This window comes from Podarcis gaigeae (genome assembly GCF_964106915.1).
Source record: "Podarcis gaigeae genome assembly, chromosome: 13".
NCBI classification, from domain to species: Eukaryota; Metazoa; Chordata; class Lepidosauria; order Squamata; family Lacertidae; genus Podarcis; species Podarcis gaigeae.
The window spans coordinates 21,979,782-22,007,715 of NC_139689.1; the positions used below are offsets into that span (position 1 = coordinate 21,979,782).

The following is a 27,934-nucleotide window of genomic DNA, read 5'->3' on the forward strand; positions in this document are numbered from 1 at the left end:
GTGTGTAGATCATGTATAGCCTGTAAAATGACTCAACCTTAGCTACCGTATTTTTTGCTCTATAAGACTCACTTTTTCCCTCCTAAAAAGTAAGGGGAAATGTGTGTGCATCTTATGGAGCGAATGCAGGCTGTGCAGCTATCCCAGAAGCCAGAACAGCAAGAGAGATTGCTGCTTTCACTGCGCAGCGATCCCTCTTGCTGTTCTGGCTTCTGAGATTCAAAATATTTTTTTTCTTGTTTTCTTCCTCCAAAAACTAGGTGCGTCTTGTGGTCTGGTGTGTCTTATAGAGCGCGAAAAATACAGTATATAAGCACAGTCCAGGTTCTGAAGGGATCATAGATTCATAGAATTGTAGAGTTGGAAGAGACCCCAAGGATCATCAGTTGGATTCTCTTCCTCAGTTTCCCACCCCTCCCTCAGTCACTCCAGAATTTCCTTCTCACACAGTAGCAAACCCACAGGGAATCCTATCTTATGCTTCACTGGGGAGAGCCACGCAACCTCTCCAGATCTTCCAACTCTCCCTGCATCTTGTTGTAAATCAGCCTTTTCATCTTTCTCTCTGACTGAAGCCCAGACATGCTGGGAGCCTCAATGGCGACCCTCTGGAGGCTTCACCCAGGGCAGAAACCCTGGCTAGACCTCCCCACCCCCCAGCTACGGCTTTGTTCTCAGTGTCTGTGGCGTCTGAAGCTGTATACACATGACATTAGCCACAATTCATAACTATCTTGTAGATTCTTGAGAAATACTGCATTTTCACCTAATTTGAAAATGTAAGGCACCTTTAAGCTGAAGTGTGACCATTCGTGACAGCTATTGCACATGTACGTACGACAGCTTCATTGAACAGGATTTGGTGGAGGGTGAAGCCAAGGAGAGCCCAGATAGGTAATGCACATTGGACAAAGACATTCCTGCCCAGTCTCTGGTCTGTATAGCAAGGTAAGAAATGCACCTTGAAATGCAGCGGGGGGTAAAAGACTTTGCTGCATTTTAAGCTGCTAAAGTGTACATAGGTTAAGTCTTCTAATACAGGAAGAGAAATGAGATTATTGGTTAGTGCAAAGGATGGAGAGTCAGAAAAATCCTCTGAAGCAAGTGGGCAAGTCATGTGAACCTGCAAAGTTATTTGCTGTTGTTTTTCCAGCCATGGGGAAAGTTACACTATGGGGAAGAGGCGGACACAGGTATGGGCACCATGCTTCACTCTCTAACCCAGGGGTAGGCAACCTAAGGCCCGGGGGCCAGATGCAGCCCAATCGCCTTCTCAATACAGCCCACGGATGGTCCAGGAACCTGCGTGTTTTTACATGAGTGGAATGAGTGCTTTCATTTCAAATATGTGCTTTTATTTGTGGGGCATTGGAATTTGTTCATTCCCCACCCTCCAGAAATATATATCTAGTCCAGCCCACCACATGGTCTAAGGGGTGGTGGACTGGCCCATGGCTGAAAAAGGTTGCTGACCCCTGCTCTAACCCTTCGGTCTATTTTTTAGTGACCTACGGCTCATGGGCCAACCATGTTCGTGGATGGTGGGAGGCCAAAGAACGTCACCCAATTCTGTACGTTTTTTACGAAGACGTGAAAGAGGTAAGAGGCAACATACACATAAGGCTGTAGGTTCCACTAAGGAGATTATTTGCACTAGAAATGCTTTGAAGAAATATTCTGACGCCGTGGGCTTCTGGCAGCAGGGCCCCAAAAGAGCCAGAAACAAATTCAGTGAGCATAACATAACAGACTCCAAGTCATAAGGAGCCAGATTCCATCATGTGGTAAAATGTATTTCATCTCGCAGGCAATCCCTGGGGGTGAGGAGAATTCACAGAATCATAGAGAAGTAAATAATAGGAATAGGAATAGGATGTCCCTATTTTCATCAGGGAAATGTTGTGCTGGTGGTGCTGCTGCTAGAGACCGTCAAGGAAGGGGTCACTTTCCCAAGTCCTCCCTCCAAGCTTCTAATCAATCACACACAGGGACTGAATGGGTTACCAGGCTTTATTGGCTTCTTCTCTGGTAGTACCAGCTACAGAACATCAAACAGCAAGTCTAAAACACAGCGTGTTCTGAAATCACTGCTTTGAGAACATTTTTAACTGTTTGGAGAACGCTTTTTAAAAAAAAAATAAAATTGATGTTTTTGCCACCCTGGGCTCCTTTGGCTTAAAGTGGGATTATTATTAGTAGTAGTCACTAAATTTAATGATGATGCTGTTGATGATGATTTAGGAATACTAGATTTCTAGATGAACACAACCTGATTTGCCACACTACCCATGACAACTCTTTTCTTTCTTTCTTCCTTCCTTCCTTCCTTCCTTCCTTCCTTCCTTCCTTCCTTCCTTCCTTTAACTGCTGTTGCTTCTTCTTTTTTCATGATGATGATGATGATCATGACAAAGGAATGATCATAAAAATATAAGAATAAAAATGTGCACCACACCACCAAGACCATTCCATTGTAATTATCCAACCTCCCAAAATTTCCTTGAAATCATTACTCCTGCATATTCCCTGTCTTACCTTAATGACACATGTTAATTTATCATTAATAGCTATATTCCACACCTCTTTATACCATTCCCCCATTTTATATTCTGCTTGCCCCTTCCATTTCCTAGCTATTATAATTTGTGCAGCTGTCAATAAATTTGTAAGCAAGTCCTTCATAGCCTGCAAACCTTCCACCCCATCATAAATTGATAATAATGCTATCTCTGGACTTTTGGTCAGCTTTAAACCAGTGATTTGTGTTATCTCCTTCAACACCCTTTGCCAGAAAAAAAAATCATATTTACACCCCCACCACATGTGAACATAATTCCCAGTTGCCTTTCTTTTTCTATAGGATCCGGCCCGGGAAATTCAGAAGGTAGCCCGGTTTCTGGGAATAGAGCTCCCAGAATTTGTTCTCAACCAGATTGTGCAGCACACAGATTTTGAGAACATGAAAACAAACCCAATGACAAATTATACCACCTTCTCTTCTGCCTTCCTGGACCAAAGCATCTCGCCCTTCATGAGAAAAGGTGGGAACCAAAGACCCATCTGACAGGAGGGGGGGAGGGGACTGATAGGGGCAACAGTGAAAGCAAGCAGTGCACAATCACTTTCAGTCAGGGGTGTGTTATAAGAATTTTAAGGTCTTATATATAATATATATATATATTTTATACATACAAACACATACAAATATGTAAACCACATGTCTGAAACCCACAGAAAAGCCCTGAAACCATTTTCTCTCTTCCAAATTGACCTCAAATATTTCTCTGCAAGGTCAAAGGAAATGGGGAGCCTTCCCATTGTCTCTTTGCTCACAAATCCTGTCTCAAGGGCACATTTAAGATGTGAAAAGGGTGAGCCTGTGCCCTGTGACCTGGATTCAGGAGTAGTTATCATAACAAAAGAGTGGCCAGGATGCCCAGGTAATCCAATCAAGTAACCTAGCAGACAGGAGAAAAAACAATGCACTCAGATTTCTGTTGTAGTCCGCCCCTTCTCTGATGTATTAAGGGGGTGGTCTTGGGCTACACCCCTTGTGTGCTGTAGGTATGATGTATCTGGGGGGTGGTCTTGAGCTACAGGGTGGGCAATTTCACAGTCTATATAAGGGCTTGCACACCTTTGTCTGGGGTCCTCCTCCTCTCTCCTGCGTGTGGGGTGAGCACCCTGTTGCAACAGCTTTAATAAAGATCAGGCTTATAGCCACTTTGCTGTCGTATATCCTGGTCTGGTCTCAAATTTCCTAACCAGTTTGAGCCTTAAAAGGTACGCTGTCTCCAAAGGTCCAGTCTTCCTTAAAATGTTGAACCCCTTGTAGGGACCCCTCAATATTCTTATTTAGGTGCCAACTTGAATAAAATATTTGGGGGGCAGGTAAGTCCTGCCTCACATAATTGATTGCATGGCACGGCACACACGCACACTTTGAATGGCAGTGCCCATCAGACTTTGGGGATGTGGCCCTTCGTTGGCTGACCCCCCCCCCGGGGGGGCCTACTTGGTGCCCTGCATTCAGGGTAGTTCAGCAATATTATGAAATAGCTATTGGAAGTGACTACCTTCAGAGATTTTGGGAGTCATTTTGAACTCGGGAATGTTGAGAAGGGAGATGAGGATTGTGCTTCATTTTTTGGGGGGGATGTTGATCCTGTCCCTTAGCCAGTCAGCTGGTAGAAACTAACGGTTGGGAGATAATTGTAGCCCTCCCATCACTCACCACTGTTCTGTCCCATGATGCTCAATCTGCCTCAAAAAGTAAGAGCCAGGAATTTGCTTTCAGATATAAGTGGGTAACAAGGACCGTGCGTTTAAGATTGTAAAATCTTCAACATGTTTGCCTCCACACAACAACCCTGTAAGGTGGGTCAGTATTTATCACTCCTAATTTCCAGTTGGAGTACCAGAGCTGAGAGATGGTGAAAGGCTCAAGGCCAAACAGTGAATTCATAACCGAAGTAGGAATGACACACTGGCTCCAAAATGAAATGTACAGCTTGCAGGAGGGAGATTTTTACTTCAGGCAGAGAAACTATTGGGCCAGTAGTCCCTCACATCAGCCAAAGGTTTGCCCTAGACTACTTCCCAGAATGAGGAGGGACGCGGGTGGCGCTGTGGGTAAATGCCTCAGCACCTAGGGCTTGCCGATCGAAAGGTCGGCGGTTCGAACCCCCGCGGCGGGGTGCACTCCCGTTGCTCAGTCCCAGCGCCTGCCAACCTAGCAGTTCGAAAGCACCCTTGGGTGCAAGTAGATAAATAGGGACCGCTTTCTAGCGGGAAGGTAAACGGCGTTTCCGTGTGCAGCTCTGGCTCGCCAGAGCAGCGATGTCACGCTGGCCACGTGACCCGGAAGTGTCTTCGGACAGCGCTGGCCCCTGGCCTCTTGAGTGAGATGGGCGCACAACCCCAGAGTCTGGCAAGACTCGCCCGTACGGGCAGGGGTACCTTTACCTTTACCTTTACTTCCCAGAATCCTGTGCAAGAGTTCCTGAGCAGATTTACTAAGTTGAGGAAGGGCTCCCTAAACGGAGAAAGTTTGAAATCTGCTGAGTTAAAAGAAAAAGAAAAGAAGATAGGAAAACAGATGGTTGAAGGGATGTTAAACAGCTTAATTTTTTCTGGATTGTCTTCCCCACCTGCAGGAACCGTAGGAAACTGGAAGGAACACTTCACAGTGGCTCAAAGTGAACAGCTAGATCATGTCTGTGCCCAGTTATTAAAGGGCAGCGACCTGACCTTCCGCACACAGCTGTAAGCATCTCTCCATGCCTCACAGAGAGACTTTCACTCTTTCAACTGAAGAGGAGCTGAATAAAAGATCCATATTGATAAAGGGAAAATCTCTTTGTTATACAATACTACTGATTGAGGTGTTGTTTCTCAGACAGCTTTTCAGTTGTTGTTGTTATTTTACAATCAAGCAGTGTATAAATTTAATGAAATAAATAATTAAACCAGCTCCACACCGATTGGAAGTCCTTAAGCCATTCCTAATTCATGTCCAGCAAACGTGTGAACAGGGGTGGACCTTGGTAATATGCCACCCTGTGTGAGGCCATTTGACACCCTGGCCACAGCCCTCAAGGTGCCTGCTAGGACTTTGGGAAGGGGGCTCGAGGCTCCGATGGGGTCCTAGAGCCTTCCTACCCACTTCCCAACCTCCCTTGGTGTGTACACAAACAGAAACGAATCTGAAACTAACGAAACAGTGCTGATGTGAACAGCTTGAGGTGGGGGAAGGATCTGTGAAAAGCACTGATGAAGACAAGCACTGAGTTCTAAGGCAGCAATATGAGCACAGCCTTAAAAATAGCAGGGGCTTTTCCTCATCAGATCTAAATTGAATGGGTCAAATGCCAGAGGATCACAAGGAAAGGGTTTGTTGGCACCTGTCCTCCACCATTCGCCATATCTACATGGTCCTATAAAGTCCTTTCCTCACCGGCTGATGCTAGAAGTGATTCTGGCTGGGGGAAGGCAGTGCTGCGGCAGGAGAGATTGATCACCACCTCACCGCATGACATTTGGGTGTTTTAAATTGTACCCCGCTTTGTTCTGGTCTTAAATGGGGCAGTTGCAAATGGGTCCCACATTTTCCTGCATAGTTTGTGCTTGAGTGGGTCTTTGTTTATGAAAAACAAACGTATTTCTGTTGCATGCTCCTCTCTTCTCTGAGCAACGAAACATTTCCAGGGCAGTGCTGTGGGGTTTTTGCAGCGTCAACCGACTAACAATGGGTGACCTGTCGTATTTCTCCCTTGTCGCCACCACCTGCTTATACGTCACCCCTCCAGACAGCAATAATGTGGTATCGTCAGGAAAGCAACACAGAACAACTAACAAAGCAGAATAAGACCACCAGGAATGTACAATTGTTGTGTCAAGAACATGTCCACAATAAAACACCATGGGGTGGGCAGTAGCAAATGATATTTAAGTGTTGCTCTAAATTGAACAAACAAAGGTTGAGCCTTTTCTATTGTGGCATGTAGTGGGGGAAACCAGTGGCACTGCATGGTTTGCTGGTGCCCAGGGCGCCTGCCACCGGGGGGGGGGAGGGGGCAGAGGGTGAAAAGAACCCGCTGCACCAGCCCAGCTCTCACCACCAGAGCCAAGTGGGTCTGTGCTGCACCACCGGCCCACCCATGCAGGGGGGAGCCCAGCTAGCCGACACAACCCTTGGTGTGTGAATCCCGCTCCCCCCAGACACTGGCCAGGTAGCCATTCAGTGAGGGAGCAGGGGATGTGGTAGTGAGGCCAGGCTGGGCTTTGGGGTCCAGAGACCCCAGGCGGAAGGCAGGGCGGGACAGGGATCCCTGCATGGGGGTGCCTAGTTCATGCCCCCTCAAAATTGTATGCCTGGGGCTACGGCCCCCTGACCCCCTCACGCTGCGCCCCTGGGGCAAAGGTCAAACTATCAGGCAGGACACCTGGATTCTTTGTAAGAAAATATGGTTTACAGGCAGTATTAGAAACTGAGATATGAAAGCTAGGAGCTAAATGGCACCTTAAACCTAGGTTATGGGCACAACAATGGAATGTCTAGGCACACTTTTTAAATAACAAGAATACAAAGCTGAAAATGAGTGGACTGCAGCTAAAATATTATGTTCATTTTTCACGTGGTCTAGTCCTTCCCTCTGGGAGAGACAGCAGTTGGAGGGGGATACTGAGATAAGGCCACTGGCTGACTATTACGCCCTCTCTATGCCTCTTCTGACCACCCTCATGCCAGGGACTACTTGATTTCAGGAAATGGTAGACTTGATAGGACAAGGAAGAGATCTACATAAATGCGCTCAGATGCCCTTCACAGAGATGTGCCTTCCAAAATCCATCCCTCGGGTGAATAATAGGTATCGATTCAATGATATAATGGGTGAGAGTTTGAGTGTGTGAAAGGCTTCTTAGGACCAGGTTGGATGTTCACCCTCTGGAGTTGCAGTTGTGGAACAAGTGGAGGCAATGTCCTTTTCCTGCATGCTCAAATATCACCTCCAGGTCCATCTCCTGCCCCATTCCTTCCAGAGAGCCACGACTTGAGACAGGGAAGTACTAATTTGTAAACGTTTGTTATCTAGACCTGCAGGATTCCTTGCCGTGAACTGAGTACAGTAACTGCAGATCAAAGGTTGAAGGCCCTTCCCTTGGTATGAAGGAATATGGTAGGACTAAGCTTATCATGGGCTGGTCAGGAAACACCTGGGTTTGCTACCTGTGTACACATGCTAAGGGGTTAAATTAGCTAGGGTGGAGACTGAGGTTCCATACCAGTGCCTTTGATAAAGTATCATGGGACACACACACACACACACAGAGAGAGAGAGAGAGAGAGAGAGAGAGAGAGAGAGAGAGAGAGAGAGTTATCTCACACAATTTTAGCCAACTAGGGGAATTACTGCCAATTTAGGGGAAGGTCCTGGCTGGATGCCCAGCCAAAGCATACAGGAGACTTCAACTGGGGAAGTACACACCCTGCTCTCTCAATTTGCAATTCCTGGGTCAAGAACTAACTTCAGGAAACAAGAGGAAGACAGAAGAAAGGAGAGAAGTGCAGCTGTCTGAAAGGAGAGGAGAGCTGGTAGGTGGCCATGAAGTTTTACTCCCCTACTAGGATTTGGCCCAAAAGGAAGTAAAGGAAGCAGCAGCAGCTCTTTGGGGGGGGGGGACAAGGAGTGGGTCATATTTGACTACAATATATTTTGCTTCCAGGTGATGGATCGTGAATCAGGGCCAGGAGATTTTGACCCCATGCACCCCAAGCGAGCAACCCTGGAGGAGATTGAAGGGGTCCTTTTCCCCAATACATTACACGAGCACTGGGGTACCATACAGGGCTTTAAAGCCCGACCTGACGATCTTCTCATCTGCACTTACCCCAAAGCAGGTAAAGGGGTTCATAAAGAGAGAAATAAGGAAAACTGAGCATGGCAGAGGGGAGATATTAAGGGAACATAAGGGATGGTGGGACACTGGATGAATGGTGGTGGTGCTTAATTTGAGCAGCAGCATAAAAGACAGTTCAAAACAAATTTCAATCACAAGACTATCATGGGTCCTATAACATACCTACCTGCAAATATACTAGGGGCTGTGCCCCTGCTTGCTTGCTCGCCAACCCCCTGCCATCCCCCCATTAACCCCCTAGAGCTTCCTCTTCCCACTCCACTACTAACTACTAAGCTTTCCCACTTTCCTCTGGCAGGGACCACCTGGATCCAGCAAATAGTGAGCATGGTTCAGCATAGAGGTGACCTGGAGAAATGTAATCAGAAACCCATCTATGAGCGGATGCCCTTCATAGACATGCCTCCTATGAAACCTTTTGTTTCTGGTGAGTAGTGGGTACTGTTTAACTTTTGGGAAGAGAGCGGTGAGGGTAGAGTGAAGGGCTTATCATCATGAGGCTGGATTGTGCCCTCTGTTCTTTCAGGTGTTGAACAGGCAGACCTAATGCCCTCTCCACGTATACTCAAAAGTCACCTCCCGGTTCAGCTCCTTCCTGCTTCTTTTTGGGAACAGAAATGCAAGGTCAGGATAATTCACCAGGGTGAGGTTGATGAAAGGGCAAGGTTTAATCTAAACCAATGCTAATCTCTCAGTTCTGTTGTTTTGATATTCTGGCATGAAGCCATGATCATGTGGAATTGTCACCAAAAGAGAGGATGTTTCAAGAGCACGGGTCTCTTCTTTTTGCCCTCATCATTGTCTTGCTTTTGCTTTTATCACGGAATAATTTTAGCTTCTAGACTTCGATATTTTGAGTAATGGGCTGGCCTTGTGTGAATTTGTCCTTCCAGACCAGCTTTGAGCCTTCATAACCTCTTTCCACTAAAAGGAATTAAACACCAGCACAATCCACATGAGGTGGTTGGTGGGTTGGTGGTATGGCTGCTTCTTGTTTCATTCCACTGAGCAATGAACGAACGAACTAACACACACACACTCCAACCCAACCCAAATAATATTCTTAATAAAAATTGCATCACATGGGCTTCCATTTAAGAACCATCACTTCATTTAATATTTAAAAGCAAGGCATAGATAACTGCTGGCAAAATGAGAGGAGTACAGATTGGAGCTGAGAGGGTGAGCAAGAGGCCTGGCGCTCGGACTTCCCTGTCATCTTTTCTTTCGGATGTATTTCTGCAGGTCATTTATGTGGCCAGAAATGCCAAGGACAATGTGGTCTCCTATTTCCATTTCCACCACATGAGCAAGATAATGCCAGAGACTGGAACCTGGAATGAGTTTCTGGAGAATTTTGTTGCTGGGAAGGGTGAGTGGAGGAGGCGAAGAGGTGGGAGGAAAGAAGACATTACCCTCAAGAGCCTTCCTAAGGCCAGGGAAAGAGGCCAGGATCCCTGGGCTCAGTTTTCAGTGATGTGATGAGAACGGGCCTACTGAGATACCTGTGCAGTGGTGGTTATTGCACTCTATGCTACAATCCTTTTGGATGAAGATCAGTTTTTAAATTTAAAAATAAACAGAAACATAAATGTAGCGCAGAAGGAGAAAATTACGTGAATCCACAAAGCCCCTCACTATATTCTTTCCTACCTTGATATTAGGTACTATGTTATGCATTTTTGTGTGATCCCCGGGTGAAGGGTGATGTAGAAATATAATGTTAAAAAATAATAAATAACTAAAATATAGTCTGTGCATCAGGACACAGGGAGGGTGCCATGTTCACTTTCTACTGGTCCATTTTTTTTGCAGTTGCCTGGGGCTCTTGGTCTGACCATGTTCGTGGCTGGTGGGAGGCCAAGGACCGTCACCCAGTCCTCTACCTCTTTTATGAAGATATGAAAGAGGTAAGAAGGTCTCTCTCTCTCTCTCTCTCTCTCTCTCTCTCTCTCTCTCTCTCTCCCTCTCTCTCTCTCACACACACACATCTCAAAGACGGTACTTTCTGACGGCAGTGCCGCAGTCTAGCAAGAAACAAATGTGAGGGGGGCACTTAGGCGTTTCCAAAAAACGACATGCATCACAAAAAAGAGGACATTGATTTGCATACAATGTGGACATGCTGATGTATATGCATAGCTGCAAATATTTAAACAATTACTGTAATTTAAATAGCAACACAGTTATAACTCACCATTGCGAGGAAGACTGTAATCGGGCGGCCTGTGTGTTTGCTTAGTCTGCTGTTCTGATGCTGTTGATGGGCATCTTCAAGGCCCCCGCTCTCCTTTCTTGTGCTTCTCCATCTTCCACCTGGACTTGGGCCAGACAGCCTTTCGGCTAGAGGACTGCCCTCTGTTAAGTAGGAGACACAGCCTCCTTAAAGCCAGGGAGGTGCCTTAAGGTAAACTTTCTATCACTAACAGGCCGAATCCTCCTTCCCATGTTGTCTTTCTCTCCTTAGAACCCAGCCCGGGAAATCCGAAAAGTGATCCAATTTATGGGCCTAGAACTCCCAGAATCAGTTCTGAACCAGATTGTGGAGCACACAAAGTTTGAGAGCATGAAAGCAAACCCGATGGCTAATTACAGCACCCTGCCCTCCTTTCTCGTGGACCATAGTGTGTCACCCTTCATGAGAAAAGGTGAGAGAAAACAGGTCTTAGGGGACCGTCTGGAGAATCTGCAGAATGCAGGAGGGGGAGGGAGTGTTGTCACATTCTAAATGGGGCAAAAGCAAAGTCCAGAAGTTATTTCTTTTTATTGGGGTTAGGAACTGGTTTTGGCTTCTTGTTCAACAATATCAGAAGTGTAGAAGCGAACAGGGGGCTGGGGAGATGAGAAATGTTATTTGTTAGGTGAGGTCAAACATATAAGGCCGCCCTGTAAGACAATTAAATTACCAGGATCTGAAATTACCTAGTGGTTCTGCTCTTGCTAAGAGGGTAACAGTAAGACTCAGTAGGCTGTGTTTGCTTTGGAACATTTCCCAGGTGCTCTGCAGTGAACTGCAATTGTGGCAGAAGTTCAGGGTCCCATAAAGACAGAGTATGAAACACAAGACTGCTAGGAAAGGTGCCTGGCAAAACCAGGCTGTCAATGTTTTTCTTTTCTGACCTGGTTTCCCACCTGCAGGCACTGTTGGAAACTGGAAGAAACACTTCACAGTGGCTCAGAGTGAATGGCTAGATGACACCTGCGCTCAGTTACTGAAGGGCAGCGGCCTGAACTTTCGCACAGAGATATAAACTCACCTCTATGCTCCACATCAGGATTTTCACAACAACAGGCCTGGAGTCCTGACTAGACCTGCATTCAGTACAATACAGGACTGATGCCACAAGCAAGGCCTACCTAAAATGAATGTTCACCCACAACTTAACAGTTCCTGTTCCATTTTAGAATTTGTGGCTGTCCTTTGTTTGCTTTTGCAAAGTAAATAAACAAACAGGTTTGCTCTATTGCCATGCTTGCTCTTCTCATGTTCAGAGAATAAGCCCTTACAGAACACAAATACTGTAACCCCTCCTCTGAAAGTGCTATTTGCATTGGTCGGAAATCCTCATTTCCAAAAGAGAGACCATAGGCTGGAGTTCTGGCTGTTCTGCTTGCCTTAGGGCAGGGATGGGGAACCTGCCCCCCCCCCCGATGTTGTTGGACTACAACTCCCATCATCCTTCACCATTGGCAATGCTGCCTAGGGTTGATAGGAATTGGAGTCCAACGTCATATGGAGGCCCAGAGCCTGTTTCTCTGCACTTTAACCCTCTAAATGGCAAGACAGTCTGTTGCTGGAGGATAAGGCCATGATGGAGGAAGGTGGACAACAATTCCTACTTCCTTGCGTTTTTTGACAAGGATTGCCTCATTTTCTCTGGCAGTCTTCAAGTAGAAAATCCACATTTCTCAACAGGCAGAGCCCACTTGGCTCCCTTCCAGGTATGTAATATGTAACCAGACTTACATAAAATTTAGAAGTACCTGTTAAGATTTGGTGATACGACTCCACCTGTGAACTTTGGATTGCTTAGGAAATGGTCCCACTCATCTTTTTGAGCACCTGGCAGACAACAGTCATGGGGACAAAAAAGGGTGGGGCGCCCCAGATTTGAAGGGTGCATTTAGATAGGACAGTATTGTGTGAGTTTTCCTGATTACAGTATAATGCTAGAACTTCTGCCCCATTTTCTGACAGTCCTGAACTGTGGCATTTGACCAATATATTGGCACGCTGCACTAAATTTTACTCACTCCAGTAGGTGTGGCACAACAGCAAACACCCATAAAAAAAATTGGAGCAGTTTACAACAATTGCACATAAAACCATGTGCTAAAAACCATATAAAAAGTTAAAATCTGCCTTGCCAACACCTGAAGATTTCCTACAGTGCCTCTCTCTATATATAAAATGATGGTTCAACAGCACACCTAGTAGTATGTTTCTACAGCAAAGATTCCTTGTTGAGGGTTTTAGTTACATAATCTTATGTTGAGGGGAGGTAAAGGTAAAGGGGACCCCTGACCATTAGGTCCAGTCGTGACCGACTCTGGGGTTGCGGCGCTCATCTCGCTTTATTGGCCGAGGGAGCCGGCATACAGCTTCCGGGTCATGTGGCCGGCTGACTAAGTTGCTTCTGGCAAACCAGAGCAGTGCACGGAAATGCCGTTTACCTTCCCGCCAGAGCAGTACCTATTTATCTACTTCCACTGTGTGCTTTCGAACTCCTAGGTTGGCAGGAATGTTGAGGGGAGGTAAACCCATGAAAATCAATGAACTTTTAGCCTTGCTTAAATCTGCATAGGATTGGAATGTGAAACACGGTTCAACAGGTGTAGTGCTCCCTACATCTGAATGTCGGGGAGAGCTGCACCACACGGATCTATGCTATTCCTTCAGCCTTTAAAAAGTATTTAAAAACGATAAAAAGTTAGGGTTCCAGGTGGAGAAATTGAAGTTGGAAACAGAACTGTTAGAACCTAAGACTAAGGTACTTTCAAGAATGTATAACTTGCTGTTGAAATGGAACACACAAGACGAAATGGTTAAATATATATATAAGGTTCCAAACAAGATGATAATTTGCTTGAAATTTTTTTATAAAGATGTAAGTGGGAGTGGGAGACGTGAGGGAGTTCAAAGAAGTGATGAAACTATGTCATGATATAAGTAATGTTGTTTATTATTTATGCATTGTATTCAAAAAGCTTAATAAATATTTTTTTTAAAAAAAATAAAATAAAAAGTAGCCCCACCACGCTAAATATGTTTTGGGGATGGAGGATGTTATGTATTGAAGTTCTCACACTGGCCACCAGGAGTATCATGTACATAGTTTTCACTCAGGTCTATGTCAGTTACTTTAGGCGGGAAACCCTGGGTTGTTGTTGCTACAATGTTGATAGCTGGCTGCCTATAAAAGCAGGCCGGCTGAGCTGTTTGTTGTTCAGCTCTGTTCCAGCTTACAAATAAAGAGGTGCTTTGGAGAAATCGCTGCGTCGTCTGCTATGTCTACCCACAACTTAACAGAGGACATCATTTTTAAGCAAGCGAAAGGGAACACCTGTCCCTGCCTGGTCCGAGCTTTCCACGTTCGCGTCTATTTCCACCGGTATTGCCTCTTACACCGAGGTTCTTGCCACCTGCAATCGGGAACCAGAAATTTATGCAAACAACCATCACGACCGAACCCCCTTTGGGTTTCGCTCCTCGTTTGATAGGCGCCTCAGACCGCGTTGCCCCGTGGGATCTGTAGTGCCGCTCCGTACACCTGAGTCTACTTAAGAGAGCGGCAACGTCTACGCGGCTTGACTACCTGCTGGCGCGATGCCTTATGGGAAACACAAGCCCCTCTTCCCCCACGCGCACGCGCGCGCAGTGCCTTTCGGGAGCTGTAGTTTCCTTTGCTTCCGCTCCGCTTCCCAGGCTTCCTTGCCGTTTCCGTTGGCTCCTCGCTCTCCGGTAGCCATGCCTGGGGGCAAGGGTGGGAAGCCCCGCGAGGCCGCGAACCCGGTGGCCGCGAGCGTGTCTGAATCCGTGACCGAGCGGGTCCTGCGGGAGGCGCACTCGCTTTATGTGCATCCGGGTCATGGTGAGAGTTGGGGATGGGGCAAAAAGATGGGGGGGGGTCTTCCTGGGTCAGGGGGTGGGGGGCGTCTGAAGGGTTGCGTGGGGTGTGTGTGCAGGAGCTAACCTTTCCCCTCCCCCTCCCAGGGCTGGTGTCCATTGGGGGGCGCCTGGGCCTGACTCTGCTCCCACCACGCCGCAAAGTGACTGTCATGGTGATGGGCAACCACAGCGCTGGCAAGAGCAGCTTCATCAACTGGTGAGCTGAAGAGGGATATACAAAGGAGGGCAAAGGGACTCATAGAAATGGTAGGGTTGGAAGGGACCCTAAGGGTCATCCAGACCAACCCCTGCAATGCAGGGATCTTTTGCCCAACGTGGGACTCAAACCCACAACCCTGACATTAAGAGACTCATTTTCGGCAAACCCAAGTGAGCTGGAAGCAGAGTAGCATGCCAAGGGATGTGTTGGCATGGGTGCATGGCAGTGCCGAATTTATGTATAAGCTAAACAAGCTATAGCTTAGGGCCCCACTCTCTTGGGCTCCCCCCAAAAAATTAAAGGAAAAAAACTACTGGATGTACATTTCCAAAATATAAGATAAAAAAAAACAAATAAAATAAAACCTACATACAGCAACAGTGGTAAATGGCTTTAGATACCTGTTAGGTCCATAAATTACCATATAGCATATATTCAACACGAAAAACAGCGACAATTTGTTGTGGACAAAGGACAGCTGGACATATAAAGGGCCTCATTACCTTCAGTAGCTTAGGGCCTTATCAAACCTAAATCTGGCTCTGGGTGCGTGGTGCTCTGGGGAAATCCTATGGGGTTTGGTAGTGGTGCATTTCAAGTCTCTGCCAAACCTCCAGTTCAGCCCCCCCCCCCCCCAGTGTTTGATGACTTGAGGAAGGTGTTGCTGCTGAATAGGAGGCATTGGTATGTCTGGAGGGCTGTTAGGGTGGTTTCTTAACACTGATACACAGTAACAAAAGATACAGGTGTCGTTTTGTGGCACTCCTTGGTATTTATGCAAGATACAGTATGCTATGAATTATTGCTAGTTGATGGGTTGGACAGGATATTCTGAGTACCAGAGGGCTTGCATTCATACTGGCTGGTTTCAGTATGCAAAGAGGGGGCTATAATCCACAAGATATCCAAGATAGTTTTGTGGTGGGAATGGGATCAAATGACATTTCCATCATTCAAAAGCATCTTGCTCCCTTCAATGTTTTCCTGCAGGTATGTTGAGGAGCACATTCAACGAACCGGTGTAGCTATTGAGACTCAGGGTTTCACCTTCATCACTAGTGGAAGGAAACGAGAATCTCTCACGGTAAGAATTTCCTTTTCGGATTCACAATACTCCAAGAGAAAATGGCTGCCTTCCTGCAATTCTCTGGACGGAGGATATAGAAATTACTGATATCAATAGGCAAGGAGTTCCTAAGTATAGATGGTGCCGCACTCACAAAGATTGATTTCTTGTAAATGTGTAACAGCATCAGTTCCACTTATATAAGCAGTTGAGTGGATAAGGTGATCTGGAATAACTGAAGAACTTAAATAATGAATTCACAATTAACATATAGGATGGACCTATGGCCATGATTTTGTCTGATCTTTTCAATGCCATCTGTACTGTAGTACAGTATCCTATGTTCTAACCTCTTCTGTTTCCCCCCCTCTTACAGGGTAATGCCACACTCCATCTGTACCCCCATTTCCAGGCCTTGCAGAGTTTCAAAGGTTAGTTGCAAACAATTAAGAGCAAGGAGTGGACCTCTGCATTAAATGGTGATGTGAATTGGATCAGTTGTTCCTTAAGGCAGGCAACTGGCATCTACAGGATTTGTGGGTGGCTGTTGCAATCATGCCATCAAGTCATTGAGATACGTGGTGTTGTGGAACTCCGCCATCTTGAGTTACATCACCACAGTGGGTAGAATGATTTGGAGTACGGTGTTTGTTTTCAGGAGACGTAGAGCACAGACACAGTGCTTAGCATCTGTCAGTGGTAAGAGCCGACTTCAGAATCCTAATTTTGCCTCTCCTCTTTCTTTTAGGTGTGCCAGAGTACCTGAGCACTGAGATCTGTACCTCTAAGCAGAAGCAGTTCCCCCTGGTCACTTTCCTTGACACGCCAGGCTTGGTGGACGGAGACATGAAATATCCTTTTGATGTGGAAGGGGCACTTATCTGGTTTGGTGAGTGTAGCAGTGTGGATAAACGGAATGGAGTTGTCTCCTGCTGTAGATTCTCTTAATGAATTCCTCTTTTGGAGGCATTATGCCTCTGAATACCAATTGCTGGGAATTGTGCTCGTGTTCAGCTTGCACACTTCCTACAGTGATCTTGATTGATCATTGTGAGGACTGAGTGTTGGACTAGATGGGGCTTTGGCCTGATCCGGCAGGCTTTCTTTTTGTTCTTAATCCAGAGCAGAGATGAGGAACCTGTAAGCCTCCAGGTGTCATTGAACATCAACTCCCATTATCCCTTACCATTGACTGTGCCAGCAGGGGCTGAAGGGAACTGGAGTCCAGTGACACCTGGAGGGCCACATTTTCACCATTCTGATCTAGAAAAAGCATTGGGAAGAACTGTTATTTTGGATCAAGCTAGTATTCAAATGAAAATGGACCTGTGTGGGGACAACTGGAATGGAGGTATAAAGAAAGGAAACTCTGGGGTACAAAGATGTGGTGGTGGTTGGAATCTGGAGGGAAAATTGATTTTTTTGCTGTTTTCTTTCCTAATTAGGTTTTTGCTGCTTTTTTATAATTAGTAATAAGTGTCTTTAGGAGAATTTGTGAAAATATATTTGTAAGTGATGATAAAACTTGTTGGCAAGAATTCATAGAGAAATGCTGCATTGCCACAGTGGCAGTAGGGAGAATATTTTAGCATGAGGCATCTTTTACTGTAGATTAACTCCCTTCTTCTGCCATTGTCTTGCTTCCAGGCCAGCTCTGCGACCTCATCCTGGTCTTTTTTGACCCCATGGGGCAGGCCCTTTGCAAACGCACTCTCAACATTGTGGAGCAGCTCAATGAGGGGCATGGAGACAAGTTGCATTTTTACCTCAGCAAGGCTGATGAGGCAGGTGCAGAAGGTGACAGACAGGTACTCTCACAGGGCGAGGTTGTCTTGGGGATAATGATCAAGAAACGGGAGACAGAATGTCTGTTTCAATAAGGGAAGCACCACAAGGTCTTTCCCTTTTTTCTTGATTCTGATCTGTTCTCTTTCCTGACAGAGGGTGCTGATGCAAATTGTCCAGGAACTCTGCAAGCGCCCAGGCCTCAATAAGTGCGGGTTTGATATGCCCACAATCTACATCCCCAACTCCAATAAGGTGAGTGGCAACCCTTTGCCATTTCAGAGGTGATGGGTAAGCCTCCATGAAGTAAAGTTAACGAAAAGGTAGGAAGCCTTGGGAAGGGGGAAGAAAATATGCAAAACAGTTGCACCTTGGTGTGTGTGAGAAAAGTGAGATTTGCTAGGAGGATGTTGATGGGCTATGAATGGTGGTGTGTGTAACCAGCCTAACACTGTCCCTCAGCCAAGCCGGTGCGTTAATCAGATTGAGGAGATCTGCCGAACCATCGAGAAGACAATCAGCCAAACTGTGCAGCACACACTCAACGCTTTGGAGCGGGACTGCCACCTCATTGAGGAGGCCACGCAGCGTTTGCTAGAAGAGGACAAGTAAGAGCGCGGCATTGTGGGAAGCGAATGATGAATGTCTTAAACGTTGCCATATTCCTCATAAGAGCTGAAGCTGCTTGTCAGTCTGTGAAGGGTTGGCTGTGAGAAGCATTTAGCAGGGAGCAGGGTAGCGCATCAAATCACAGATGAAAGAATGGAGTGTGAAGTTTTTATGAGATGAAAAGGCGGGTTAGCAAGACCACCTGGCCGCCCTGAAGTGAAATGCATGTGGGAGGGACATTGAGCAGTTAATTAACATGTGTTTGGGGCCGGAGAGATCTTCTCTAGAAATTGTGAAAGAGATTGGAGAGGAAATCAGGAAATAGACATCTATGAGTGCATTAGGGGTAGCAGGATTTGAGTGCCTGGGACATTGTAGTGGTCTTCCTCATTCCCAGGTGTGTGTATTTTGCTCTTTTTCTCTCCTCTCTATGTGCCCAGTGAGGCCAGAAACAGCAACTTCCGCGCTCGTTTCCGGGGAGCACTGCTTGGGCTAGCAGGCTGCCTCCTGCCCATCTTTCTCCTCGTGACCTTGCTCTTTGGTACAGCCTTTGCTCGCCAACTCTGGACTTTGGTGTTGGGAGAAGAGCAAAGCCAAGCATTAGAGCTGTCCATGGTGAGTGCTTTTTTTTGCTTACTTTCCCTCAATTCAGCTTCCCATTGCTCCTCAGTGCCCCATAATCACTATTTTCCCCCGTGCTTTCTCAGGATTCTCCTCAGTTCAGCTCCATTACACTTTTTATGACTGGAGCCATGTATTATTCACAATTCTGTGCAAGTGTAAAAGTAACATACTGTACCTGAATCTCTGCTTTCATTTGGAGGGGCAGGGGAGAGGAGAAGCCATATTTTAGCTTTCATGTATAAGAGTTTGAAAGCAAGCTTTTAAAAGAGCAATTAGAAAATTGCCATTCTTTCCTCACTTGTGCATCTCTGGAGGGTGGAAAAAATAAGTCAGAAGGTTGTATCCAAGCTTTACCCAGACTAGACCCACTGAAAATAATGGGGGGGGGGGGAGAATGGACCTAAGGTAATAGTACACATTATTTTTAATGGGCATCCTTGGAGTGTGACTCACTGGATATACCCTGTAGTCACAAATGCCAGATAAATTAACTTTGATACAGATAACTATGGCTGTGTGCTGTCTATAATTCTTCCCCTATGCAACATGGTTGCAGGATTCAGTGCAGTAAGAATCCCAGTTTTCTTTCTTTTTTCTTAAATAAGAAAACAGTGTTTTTTTGGGGGGGTGGGGTTGGAAACAACTGTGGTTCTTTAAAAAGTAAACAAAATAAATTTGGGCAGCGCCTAGATAGTAGAACACTTGATGATAAATATAATTAAAGCATGCATGCTTATATTGCTTATTTTTTGCAGGACACAGAATTTCAATTTTGTCAGTAGGAAATTTGGATTGCCTTGCCATAAAATGTTTGGATTTTTAGTAAAAAAATATTTACAGCAAATAGTATGTGAGCTCTTATGATTTCCTCTGTGAATACAAACTCTTGTGTCTTACACCCATTATCTTATTTTTCAGCGTCCAATTGCTTCCATGTGGAGCCTTGTCCCTGAAGAGCAAACCTTAACAGTATTCTTTGGTCTTCTTGGCCTCTCAATTCTCCTCCTGCTCTTGGCCAGTTACACTTTCAGGTAAGAAGCTCTCTCGGCTTAATGCTTGTGCAGGGGAGACATGCACCACACTAAACGTATCCCTCCTCCTTTCTTGTTTAGGACAAAGCCCACCCTCTCAAAGAAACAGAAGCGGCAGCTAGAGGACAGGCGAGACTACGTAGTGGACGTGGTGCTAGAAAAAAAGGTTGACAGTTTTGGGAATTTGGTTTGGAGTTATGACACGGGGCTTGACATCTGTGCCAAAGGATCATGGTTAGGAGAGGCAGGGTTCATGACTCCTGTGTGGGATTCTGGGTAATGGTAGGTTGGGGATATCCTTCCTAGGAGAAGGGGCTGGCCAGTGTATCAGGTTACAAGTAATTCTGTTTTTTTCTGCAGAGACAGCTGTATGAGGAATACCTTCGCCAAAGCATCGGCGAGCAGGACCTGAGCTGAAACCCCTCCCTGATGGATTCAAAGAGACTGCCAATCCCCTGCCACGTTAAAATCTCTCCCCTCTGAGTCACTCCAGAGAACAGAGATTTGTACAGCAACTGTGAACCGTCCTAAGGGGCCGGGTTTTTTTTTAAAACACCACTTCATGGGCCTCTAATTGACTTAGCATCTGTTCAACATAGGTCAACTCCTTGTATTTGATTGGATAGGAGTGGGCGCCCTGTGTTCTTCTGAACTGGGATCAATCACACCAGTGGTGCCCTGCGTCCGCACTTGTTACGAGTCCTGCTAAGGCTGCTACACTTAACTTTTAATGGGATGATGCCTCTGGCCTTTTCTGTGGCCTCATGAGGGAGCAACAGCAGCATTGCCCAGCTGCTTTTTGCACCTGATTGAACTATGTCACTCCTAAATAACCAAGTTTTTAACTGGCAACACTATAAGCTGATAATGCTCTTTTACTGGCTACTAACATCATTTTCATTAAGATGGGGACCACCTGTCTTCATGACCCTAATTGGTACTCCCCTCCTTTGGCAATGCATCATCTCTGCATCACTGCCACCTGTAACTAGCCTTGGCCCATCCACTGTCCCTTAGGATGACTTTTGTCTCTGTTAAATGTCAAGTTCAGTGTCTTCTTCTTATCCTTTGGCAAGCAATACCTCATACCTCTGAACATCTCTGTATGTTGCATTAGGACTTGGGAGATGCCCATGTCATCCTCCGTCTCACACTATGAAGTGCCTTCAACTGATACCAGCTCTTGAGGGGAAGTCAGGACATTTTTGCCGATAACCACTGTCCTCTCGTTCGTTCTGCAGTCCTACCTATGCTGATACTTAATGCTGTGAATTCTCACCATAACTGCATTTTTTATATAAGCTATAATGTCTCCAGCACTCATTGTAGCATACTGGGAGTCTCCTCCCACACATCTAGTGGCACCTCTCTGGAAAAAAAGAGCTGTCTCAGCTAATTTCCCTCAGCTGCATTCATTGATTCTCAGACATCTCCGTTGTAATCTCTGTATCTGTGCCTCATGAAATGGCTAAAGATGCTGTGTCCATGAGAGACTGATCTTTCCATCTGTTTTGAGATACTCCACATATTGAGGCAAATGACAGCAGCAGTAACCAATCTTGTTGTGAGGATCAGAAAATTTTCAGTGTAGAGGGAGCTATTTTTCTCTAATCCCTTGCTTTAAGAGACTTGGATGTAAACCATGATCCAAGAGAAACGGCTTAATTGTGAGTTTCTAAATTGCCCTCACAGCTGTACAAAAATGTTACAATCGGGGTTATAATTTCTCAAGCCCTATCCCCAAATGGGATTGTGGTGGTGCTAGTCAATGGAACAAGGGCGCAAGAGTTCAATTTCAATTGTCTTTCTCTCCCTACAAACAGAAAATAGCCCATGGTATGTATGCCAACTACCAACTTCGTCAAGAGATTGCTTTCCTTCAGGAAAGGAGAGGAGCCAGAATTTATGGCTGTGTCGCTGCTAATCGGCTCACCATTTTGGTTCCTCCCCACCACTTTCTGAAGCTTTGTGTCTTTTGTTGGTACGAACTGATACTAAGGTGGTGATGGGGAAGGGGAGGGGTAGCCTGAAATTCGTAACATATACGCATTAGAAGCTGTTTTAAAATTTGCTGGTATGAACCCCTTGCCTAGGGCTTCAGTAAAACAAGTTTCTCTTTCCGCAATGTGCTCCAGCAAACATTACCACTAAGGGTGGGTGTGGGGAGGATGGCGCATTTAATAAAGCTCACTGTAGAATTTGCCTTGGCTTCTTTTTTTCATCCAGAAGCTTTTAGTCCTCACATGTAGCTCCTTCCCCTCCTGGTGTTAATTTCTGCTTTTTCCTCATGTTTCCTGGCCCGGCTCCATTCAAATGAGTGTCACAAGAAAACAGTCATGCATCTTTATTTAATCTAGAAAGTATATTGGTTTGGGGTGTGCAATTTGAATATATTGCCTTCCCCTCAGCCCTTTCTGGTGCTCTGTGGAAGCAGCTTTTCTATGAATTCATGCTATCCACAATTTTCCCAGTTTCACTACTTGTAGATCACCAGCTACCACCCCCAAATTGGGAAAAGGGCAAAGACTTTTACATAGGCAATTACATATCAGTAAGTAAATGGGTGAAGAGTTTCCACCCCCAGGCAAGATATTAAAATCTGTATATTGTTTATTTGATACATTTGTATATCAACTGTATATAACCCTTTGTAAATTTACCTCAGGGCAGTTTGCAATACAATTTTAAAAACCCAAACCCAAATGGAAAGGCTTGGAAGGTTTTATTTTCTAACTGAGCTTAAATATGCATCCTTCCATTGGCCTTTATGAGGTGTGAGGGATGGCTGCTGCGGCCGTCTCTTCCTCAGTCTCATCCTCGTTGGTTTTTGGGCTGGGCTGTGGTCATCCTGACCTCCTTCAGCATCATTCTCACTTGCGAGCAGTAGACCTTGTTCCTCCTCAAAAGAAACCACCATTGCGTGGCGTTCAGCTATCTCCGTATCGACGTTGCCGTTGTGTCCAGAACCTGAGTATTGTGACCAGACTCAGAGCTGTGGGGGGGAAAGTGAGGGAAAGATTTGTGAGCAATGCACACCACAACTTCCTGCGGCCAATGTGTGTGTATTAGCTTGACACCTGATCCACACCCAGTAGTGAAAAGTGAAGGGATTTAAAATATGTATTACCCTAAATTTGTACCGCTCCTATTGTTTTTGATTATGTCTCTTGCCTCTAAATAAGGGGCAGTCCCTTTTTTATATAGTGGACATCTTGTTCATGTAGGTGGGTAGTGTCCTTTCATTGGCAGAAGGGCGGCCATTTTGTTGAGCAGCACAGAGGAGGCCTCTCACCTGCGTTTTTCATTTCTTGGATGCTGTCCCTTTCCGCTTTTGCTCCGTGCGTTGCAGCTTCAATACTATCTTACGTTCATGGCCCCCAGGATTTGGCCGGTTTGTATGATCCTCCGCCTCTTTCTTGGAACGACCTTTGCGGGAGGAGCCACCTGGTGGAATCAAACACAAGTTAATAGTATTCTGCATCACAGGCAGTTGGACTATAATTTCCCCAAATGGCTAATTATTTTGAGGGTGAGGGGTGGCCATGCACTAGCTTGCATCTGCTTTGTGTTACTAGGGTTAGGGATTCTGCAGCTTTTAGCTAATGCTAATTTCACCACACACCTCTAGCCTAAGAAGCAGGTTTCTTCCAGAGAGGTGAGCTGCTGTGGCTTGTCCTTTGCATATGCAATTTTCCTGGATGATGAAGAAAAACAGCCTAGGGAACTGTGACTTAAGCCCTTTAACCTTTTCCCCTGGGGTCATTTTTTGCTACTCGAAATTATACCCTCTAGCTGCTTTTCCAAAGACTTGAACAGCCAGAGGTGGTTCATGCAGCGACAGTAGATCTTTGCTAGTCATCTTGTGAATTGGGCACTACCAGAGTGATTCACATTTATGCATCGCTCTGTTTGTGAAGAGTTCCAGTGGTAACCTGGGGCTGTTTGTTTATAAGGAAAAATGCACCACATGACTGACCCACATCATCCAGGGGTGCCTTCGCTTAGTACTGAGTTGTTAACCCTTTGACATCCTTTTCCCTCGCTGTAGGCAAGCCACAAAATGACTACAGTATAATGCTATTACAGACCAGTAACCTGTTTTAACCAACTTTATGGCAGCACATAGCTGCAGTGGTTAAAGATGCACAAAAACTTGGCTTTATGTGGGTGAAGCTGGAATTCAAATTTTAGGGTGGGGGATTTGTGAGAAGGGAATCAGGGGTCTTAGAATTTAATGCAGCAATCTTTTGCATGGGATCACTCACAGCTTGCTGTTCAACATTACGGTTTTACACTGCGCCTAGTTCCCTGCCATCCTTCTATATGTTTCTTCTTTATCTATGCCAGTGTTTTTCAAACGACCCAGAGCATAGTTTCTACTGCAACCCTAAGAATCCCTTCACAATATGGGATTTCCCGCCCTTGGGTTCTCCCCCATTTCTGCAGTGCACTTACTGCTGTATCTGTCCGTCAGGCTGTAGAAATCATACTGGTCAAAGTATTCCACCTCGAAAGGCGTTGGGTGTAGCTTCTCGACTTGGACGAAAGAAGTCGACATGCTGGGACCGATCTTTCGTTGACAGCTAGTGGAGAAAAAGGAAGGAAGGAATGACAACAATCAGGAGTTCAAAGTGCTATCTGTCTTCTCTGTGAGACTGTTTTTCTCTCTCAATGTGTTTGGGAGACAACATATATATATACACCCCCAACAACACCCACAATTGCATCATCCTCTTCCACCCCTTAAAGCTACAGGCAACAGATTTCAGAATCTGATGCAACTGGTAAAATATCTGATGCTGCCAATCTCCTTCATGTGACAATACAATCTCTTTTCCGTATACTCAAGGACTTCCCACTCCCACCCCTCACCTGATCCTATAACCAAAACTTCCCGTCAAGAACATGCAATCCAAACATCTCCTGAGTAATTTGATTAGCACAATGAATGTTGCCCAGAGGCTTATGTGAAATGTAAATTTCTCTGCAAGGTGGTTACCCGGGAGTGTTGGGCATCATTCTGCTCACAAGACGACCCGATCCACTTTGTGTATATTTGAGAGGGTCTATGTGTTCATCATTAATGTCTATTTAGCATGACTGTCTTTGACGGAAAGTTGAAATAAGCAACTTTAAACCACATTCCTTAGTTCAGGTGTAGAATCTACTGCTTTCTTTTTATTAATCACATACTCAAAATTACATTGTGAACTACTTGTTAGATTAGTGGACTAGTAACTAGGACTATTACTTCCAGATAAGTTAGTCCTGTTAGTCTGTTGCAAGGGGATTTTTTTTTCCGCAGCACCATCAAGACTAGTAGATAAATGGCATAAACTTTCAACTCCATTGCATCATATCTGTCTATGAATGAATATGCCACAGATCTGATGAAGTATGCTTCACAAAAGCTTATGCCAAAATAATCTGTTTTTAAAGCCACAAGGTTTTTTTTAATGTGGACTAGTAACCCTTCTGGGCATACAGAGTTGTAGTGTTTATATCTTATTTCTGTGCAATCTTGCCTATGGAACGATGATTCTACGCTGTGTTATACTGGCTTACGTATTGTAAAAGCCACTTTAAATTGTCCCACACAGTGCAGTGAGTGGTTTGTATAATACCTTGCAGCACCAAGTAAGCAGTGTTTACCTCCATCACTGCACCTGAGAAATTGGTTTGTGATGCCACGGAGCACAGGGTTGTTCTTTAATGGGCTGAAGCTACAGGAGGATAAATTTTGGTAGAATATTAGGAGAAACTCATTGACAGTAAGCACCATTTGAAAATGGCGCCACCTGCCAAGAGCTCTCCCTTGGTGGAGATCTTCAGGCAGAGGATGGATAGGTGGACATCTTTTGTGGGTGCTCTAGCTTAGTATTTCCTGTGTGGAGCAAGGAGTGGGGTGGGCCAGAAGTCCTCATGCCCCCTCCAACTCTGTGATTGTGTTGGATAGCAATCGCCACCGGAAGTGGTCTAAAGTAGCTTTCAAATATATTCCAGACCCTTATCCTATGCTGAGATATGTCTTCTTGCATTTCCTGCTCCATTCTTTTGTAGCTTCTGGCATCCACCTGCAAGCTGAGATTCCCCACATCTGCTGAAGAGATAGACAGGGAATCCCTGTGTGCTGAGCATGGATGCCATAGACTGGCCATCTGTTGCAGAGGGCAGTCCTCTATTGGAAGGAATCCTCTGTTTTATATGCAACTGCCAGGGACTGGGAGTCCCTGTGTGATTAAAGGACTTATAATATTTCTCTAGTGTCTGTTAAGATGCTAATCTACACATGCTCTGAGAAATTATGCATATAGAACCAAGAAATGTAATCCAATTTATCGGCTTTTTATCCCACTGTTCCTCAAAGGAGCTCAAGCTGGCATCTCCTCCAGCTCCCCTGCATTTTATCCTCACAGCAACCTTTTGAGGTAGTTTAGGCTGAGGGTGCGTGACCGGACCAAGGTGGACTTCATTGCTGAGAGAGAATTTGAACTCAGGATCCCTGGTCCTAGTCTAACCCTATGTACTGTGCCACACCAGTTTGTGGAATCAACTCTAGACCCAAATTTTGATCTGTTATTTCTTTGTGCTGGTGTGCTGCCCTGCATTTTCTTCCTGGTGTTGTGTCTCACGTTCCCCCTAGGCAGGGCCCTTTTGCTCTCTTTTCCTAATTTGTGTATTTTTATCTGACTAAGTCCTTGTGGTTTGGATCCTGCCCAAGACACACAAGCAGATCAAGTCACAAGGAGAGGCTGAGTCAATGTTATTGTTATGCTCCAAGGTGACTCTACTGCTGTTCCTGTTTTTCCTTGAAGCAATTCTTTTCCCCCAAAACACCCATACCAGATCCCAGCTACTGCACTTATGCTGTTAATTGGGTCACAGTGGAAGCTAGAGTTGTTTTAAGAGTAAGAGATGAAGAGGCAAAGTGCCGTAGGTGTGTGTGGTTCTGTGTTCAACAGAAATCTAGAGACAGGTGTCACATTAACCATTTTTGCCAAAACAGATGTAATGTGAGAGATCTATGATGGTATTGCCTGAACATATTTTTTAAAAAATCCTTAAATTAGCCGTGTGTGTGTGTGCAATTTTTAGCAGAGCAGCTGACCTGGAGGAGGAGATTTAACTGCTAACCCACACCTCTCACCCCATTTTATTGTTCTAAATCTTGGGCTGGGCCTACCATTTAGGGGAGACCACCTCAAGCAACAGGGATGTGGGTGGCGCTGTCGTCTAAACCACAGAGCCTAGGGCTTGCCGATAAGAAGGTTGGTGGTTTGAATCCCCGCGATGAGGTGAGCTCCTGTTGTTCGGTCCCAGCTTCTGCCAACCTAGCAGTTTGAAAGCATGTCACGTGCAAGTAGATACATAGGTACCGCTCTGGCAGGAAGGTAAACAGCATTTTCGTGTGCTGTTCTGGTTCGCCAGAAGCGGCTTAGTCATGCTGGCCACATGACCCGGAAGCTGTCTGCAGACAAACGCGAGCTCCTTCAGCCTATAGAGTGAGATGAGCGCGCAACCCCAGAGTCGTCCGTGACTGGACCTAACAGTCAGGGATACCTTTCCTGTGCTCTTCTAATCTAGCCTGATGCCCTCAGCTGTGGTGGAGGATCATTTTCCATTTCTGTTAATGTACATTTCAGACTTTCCAAGGATCAAAAATCCCCACATTTAAAAAGGGAAAGGTCCACACCAACACTGGGATAGGGAGGCCTTCATACAGATACCCCCGCATTAATGGGGACATAGGCAGGTGCAAAGCCACATTTCGCTCTGGTGTGGACAAACTAAAACAAAGAGTCAATGGGAGAGGAAAGGGAGGAGGCATGCCATCTTGGCTTTGGCCTCCTCAGACAGTAAAATGCCTTGGGCCAGTCCTGTCTAAATCTCCACAGCTCAAATTGTTATTGCTCCTTGCTGCGGGGTGGAAGTGGAGAATGCTATCTTGATATCTTTTCCTGTTTGTTCCCCCGCCATGCCCTGCCGGTCTTATTAACAGTTGGGAAGGCTAAACCCACCTCTCCAGCACTGCTGCCCCAATAAAAATGGAATATACTCACCCAATACTC

The 27,934-nt window shown here is 45.6% G+C and overlaps 4 protein-coding genes across 4 annotated transcripts in view; 3 read left to right on the forward strand and 1 right to left on the reverse strand.

Annotated features, from left to right (window-relative positions):
- LOC310830458 (uncharacterized protein) overlaps nt 1–5,483 on the forward strand; it is a 31,734-nt gene extending 26,251 nt beyond the window's left edge. The window contains exons 14-16 of the mRNA XM_083710236.1: nt 1,505–1,599; nt 2,861–3,041; nt 5,157–5,483. Coding sequence (XP_083566362.1) covers nt 1,505–1,599; nt 2,861–3,041; nt 5,157–5,269 — 389 coding nt within the window. The 3' untranslated portion in view covers nt 5,270–5,483. The remainder of the gene's footprint in view (nt 1–1,504; nt 1,600–2,860; nt 3,042–5,156) is intronic.
- Nucleotides 5,484–7,842: 2,359 nt separating this feature from the next.
- LOC310829534 (sulfotransferase 1C2-like) lies at nt 7,843–11,884 on the forward strand. The gene is made up of 8 exons (XM_083708119.1): nt 7,843–8,095; nt 8,227–8,401; nt 8,720–8,848; nt 8,948–9,045; nt 9,667–9,793; nt 10,237–10,331; nt 10,889–11,069; nt 11,560–11,884. Exons 2-8 carry the CDS (start codon nt 8,230–8,232, stop codon nt 11,670–11,672), a joined length of 915 nt encoding a protein of 304 aa, XP_083564245.1. The 5' UTR covers nt 7,843–8,095; nt 8,227–8,229; the 3' UTR covers nt 11,673–11,884.
- Nucleotides 11,885–14,178: 2,294 nt separating this feature from the next.
- LOC310829532 (uncharacterized protein) lies at nt 14,179–22,065 on the forward strand. The gene is made up of 12 exons (XM_083708116.1): nt 14,179–14,513; nt 14,636–14,747; nt 15,741–15,834; nt 16,193–16,247; nt 16,565–16,705; nt 17,464–17,624; nt 17,758–17,856; nt 18,064–18,209; nt 18,651–18,825; nt 19,753–19,865; nt 19,947–20,031; nt 20,226–22,065. Exons 1-12 carry the CDS (start codon nt 14,249–14,251, stop codon nt 20,280–20,282), a joined length of 1,503 nt encoding a protein of 500 aa, XP_083564242.1. The 5' UTR covers nt 14,179–14,248; the 3' UTR covers nt 20,283–22,065.
- A 392-nt stretch (nt 22,066–22,457) lies between these two features.
- Nucleotides 22,458–24,550, reverse strand: NUPR1 (nuclear protein 1, transcriptional regulator). Its single transcript, XM_083708123.1, has 3 exons — nt 24,321–24,550; nt 23,158–23,309; nt 22,458–22,857 (listed from the first exon to the last, which is right to left on the reverse strand). Exons 1-2 carry the CDS (start codon nt 24,421–24,423, stop codon nt 23,167–23,169), a joined length of 246 nt encoding a protein of 81 aa, XP_083564249.1. The 5' UTR covers nt 24,424–24,550; the 3' UTR covers nt 22,458–22,857; nt 23,158–23,166.
- Between the last annotated feature and the right edge of the window lie 3,384 nt (nt 24,551–27,934).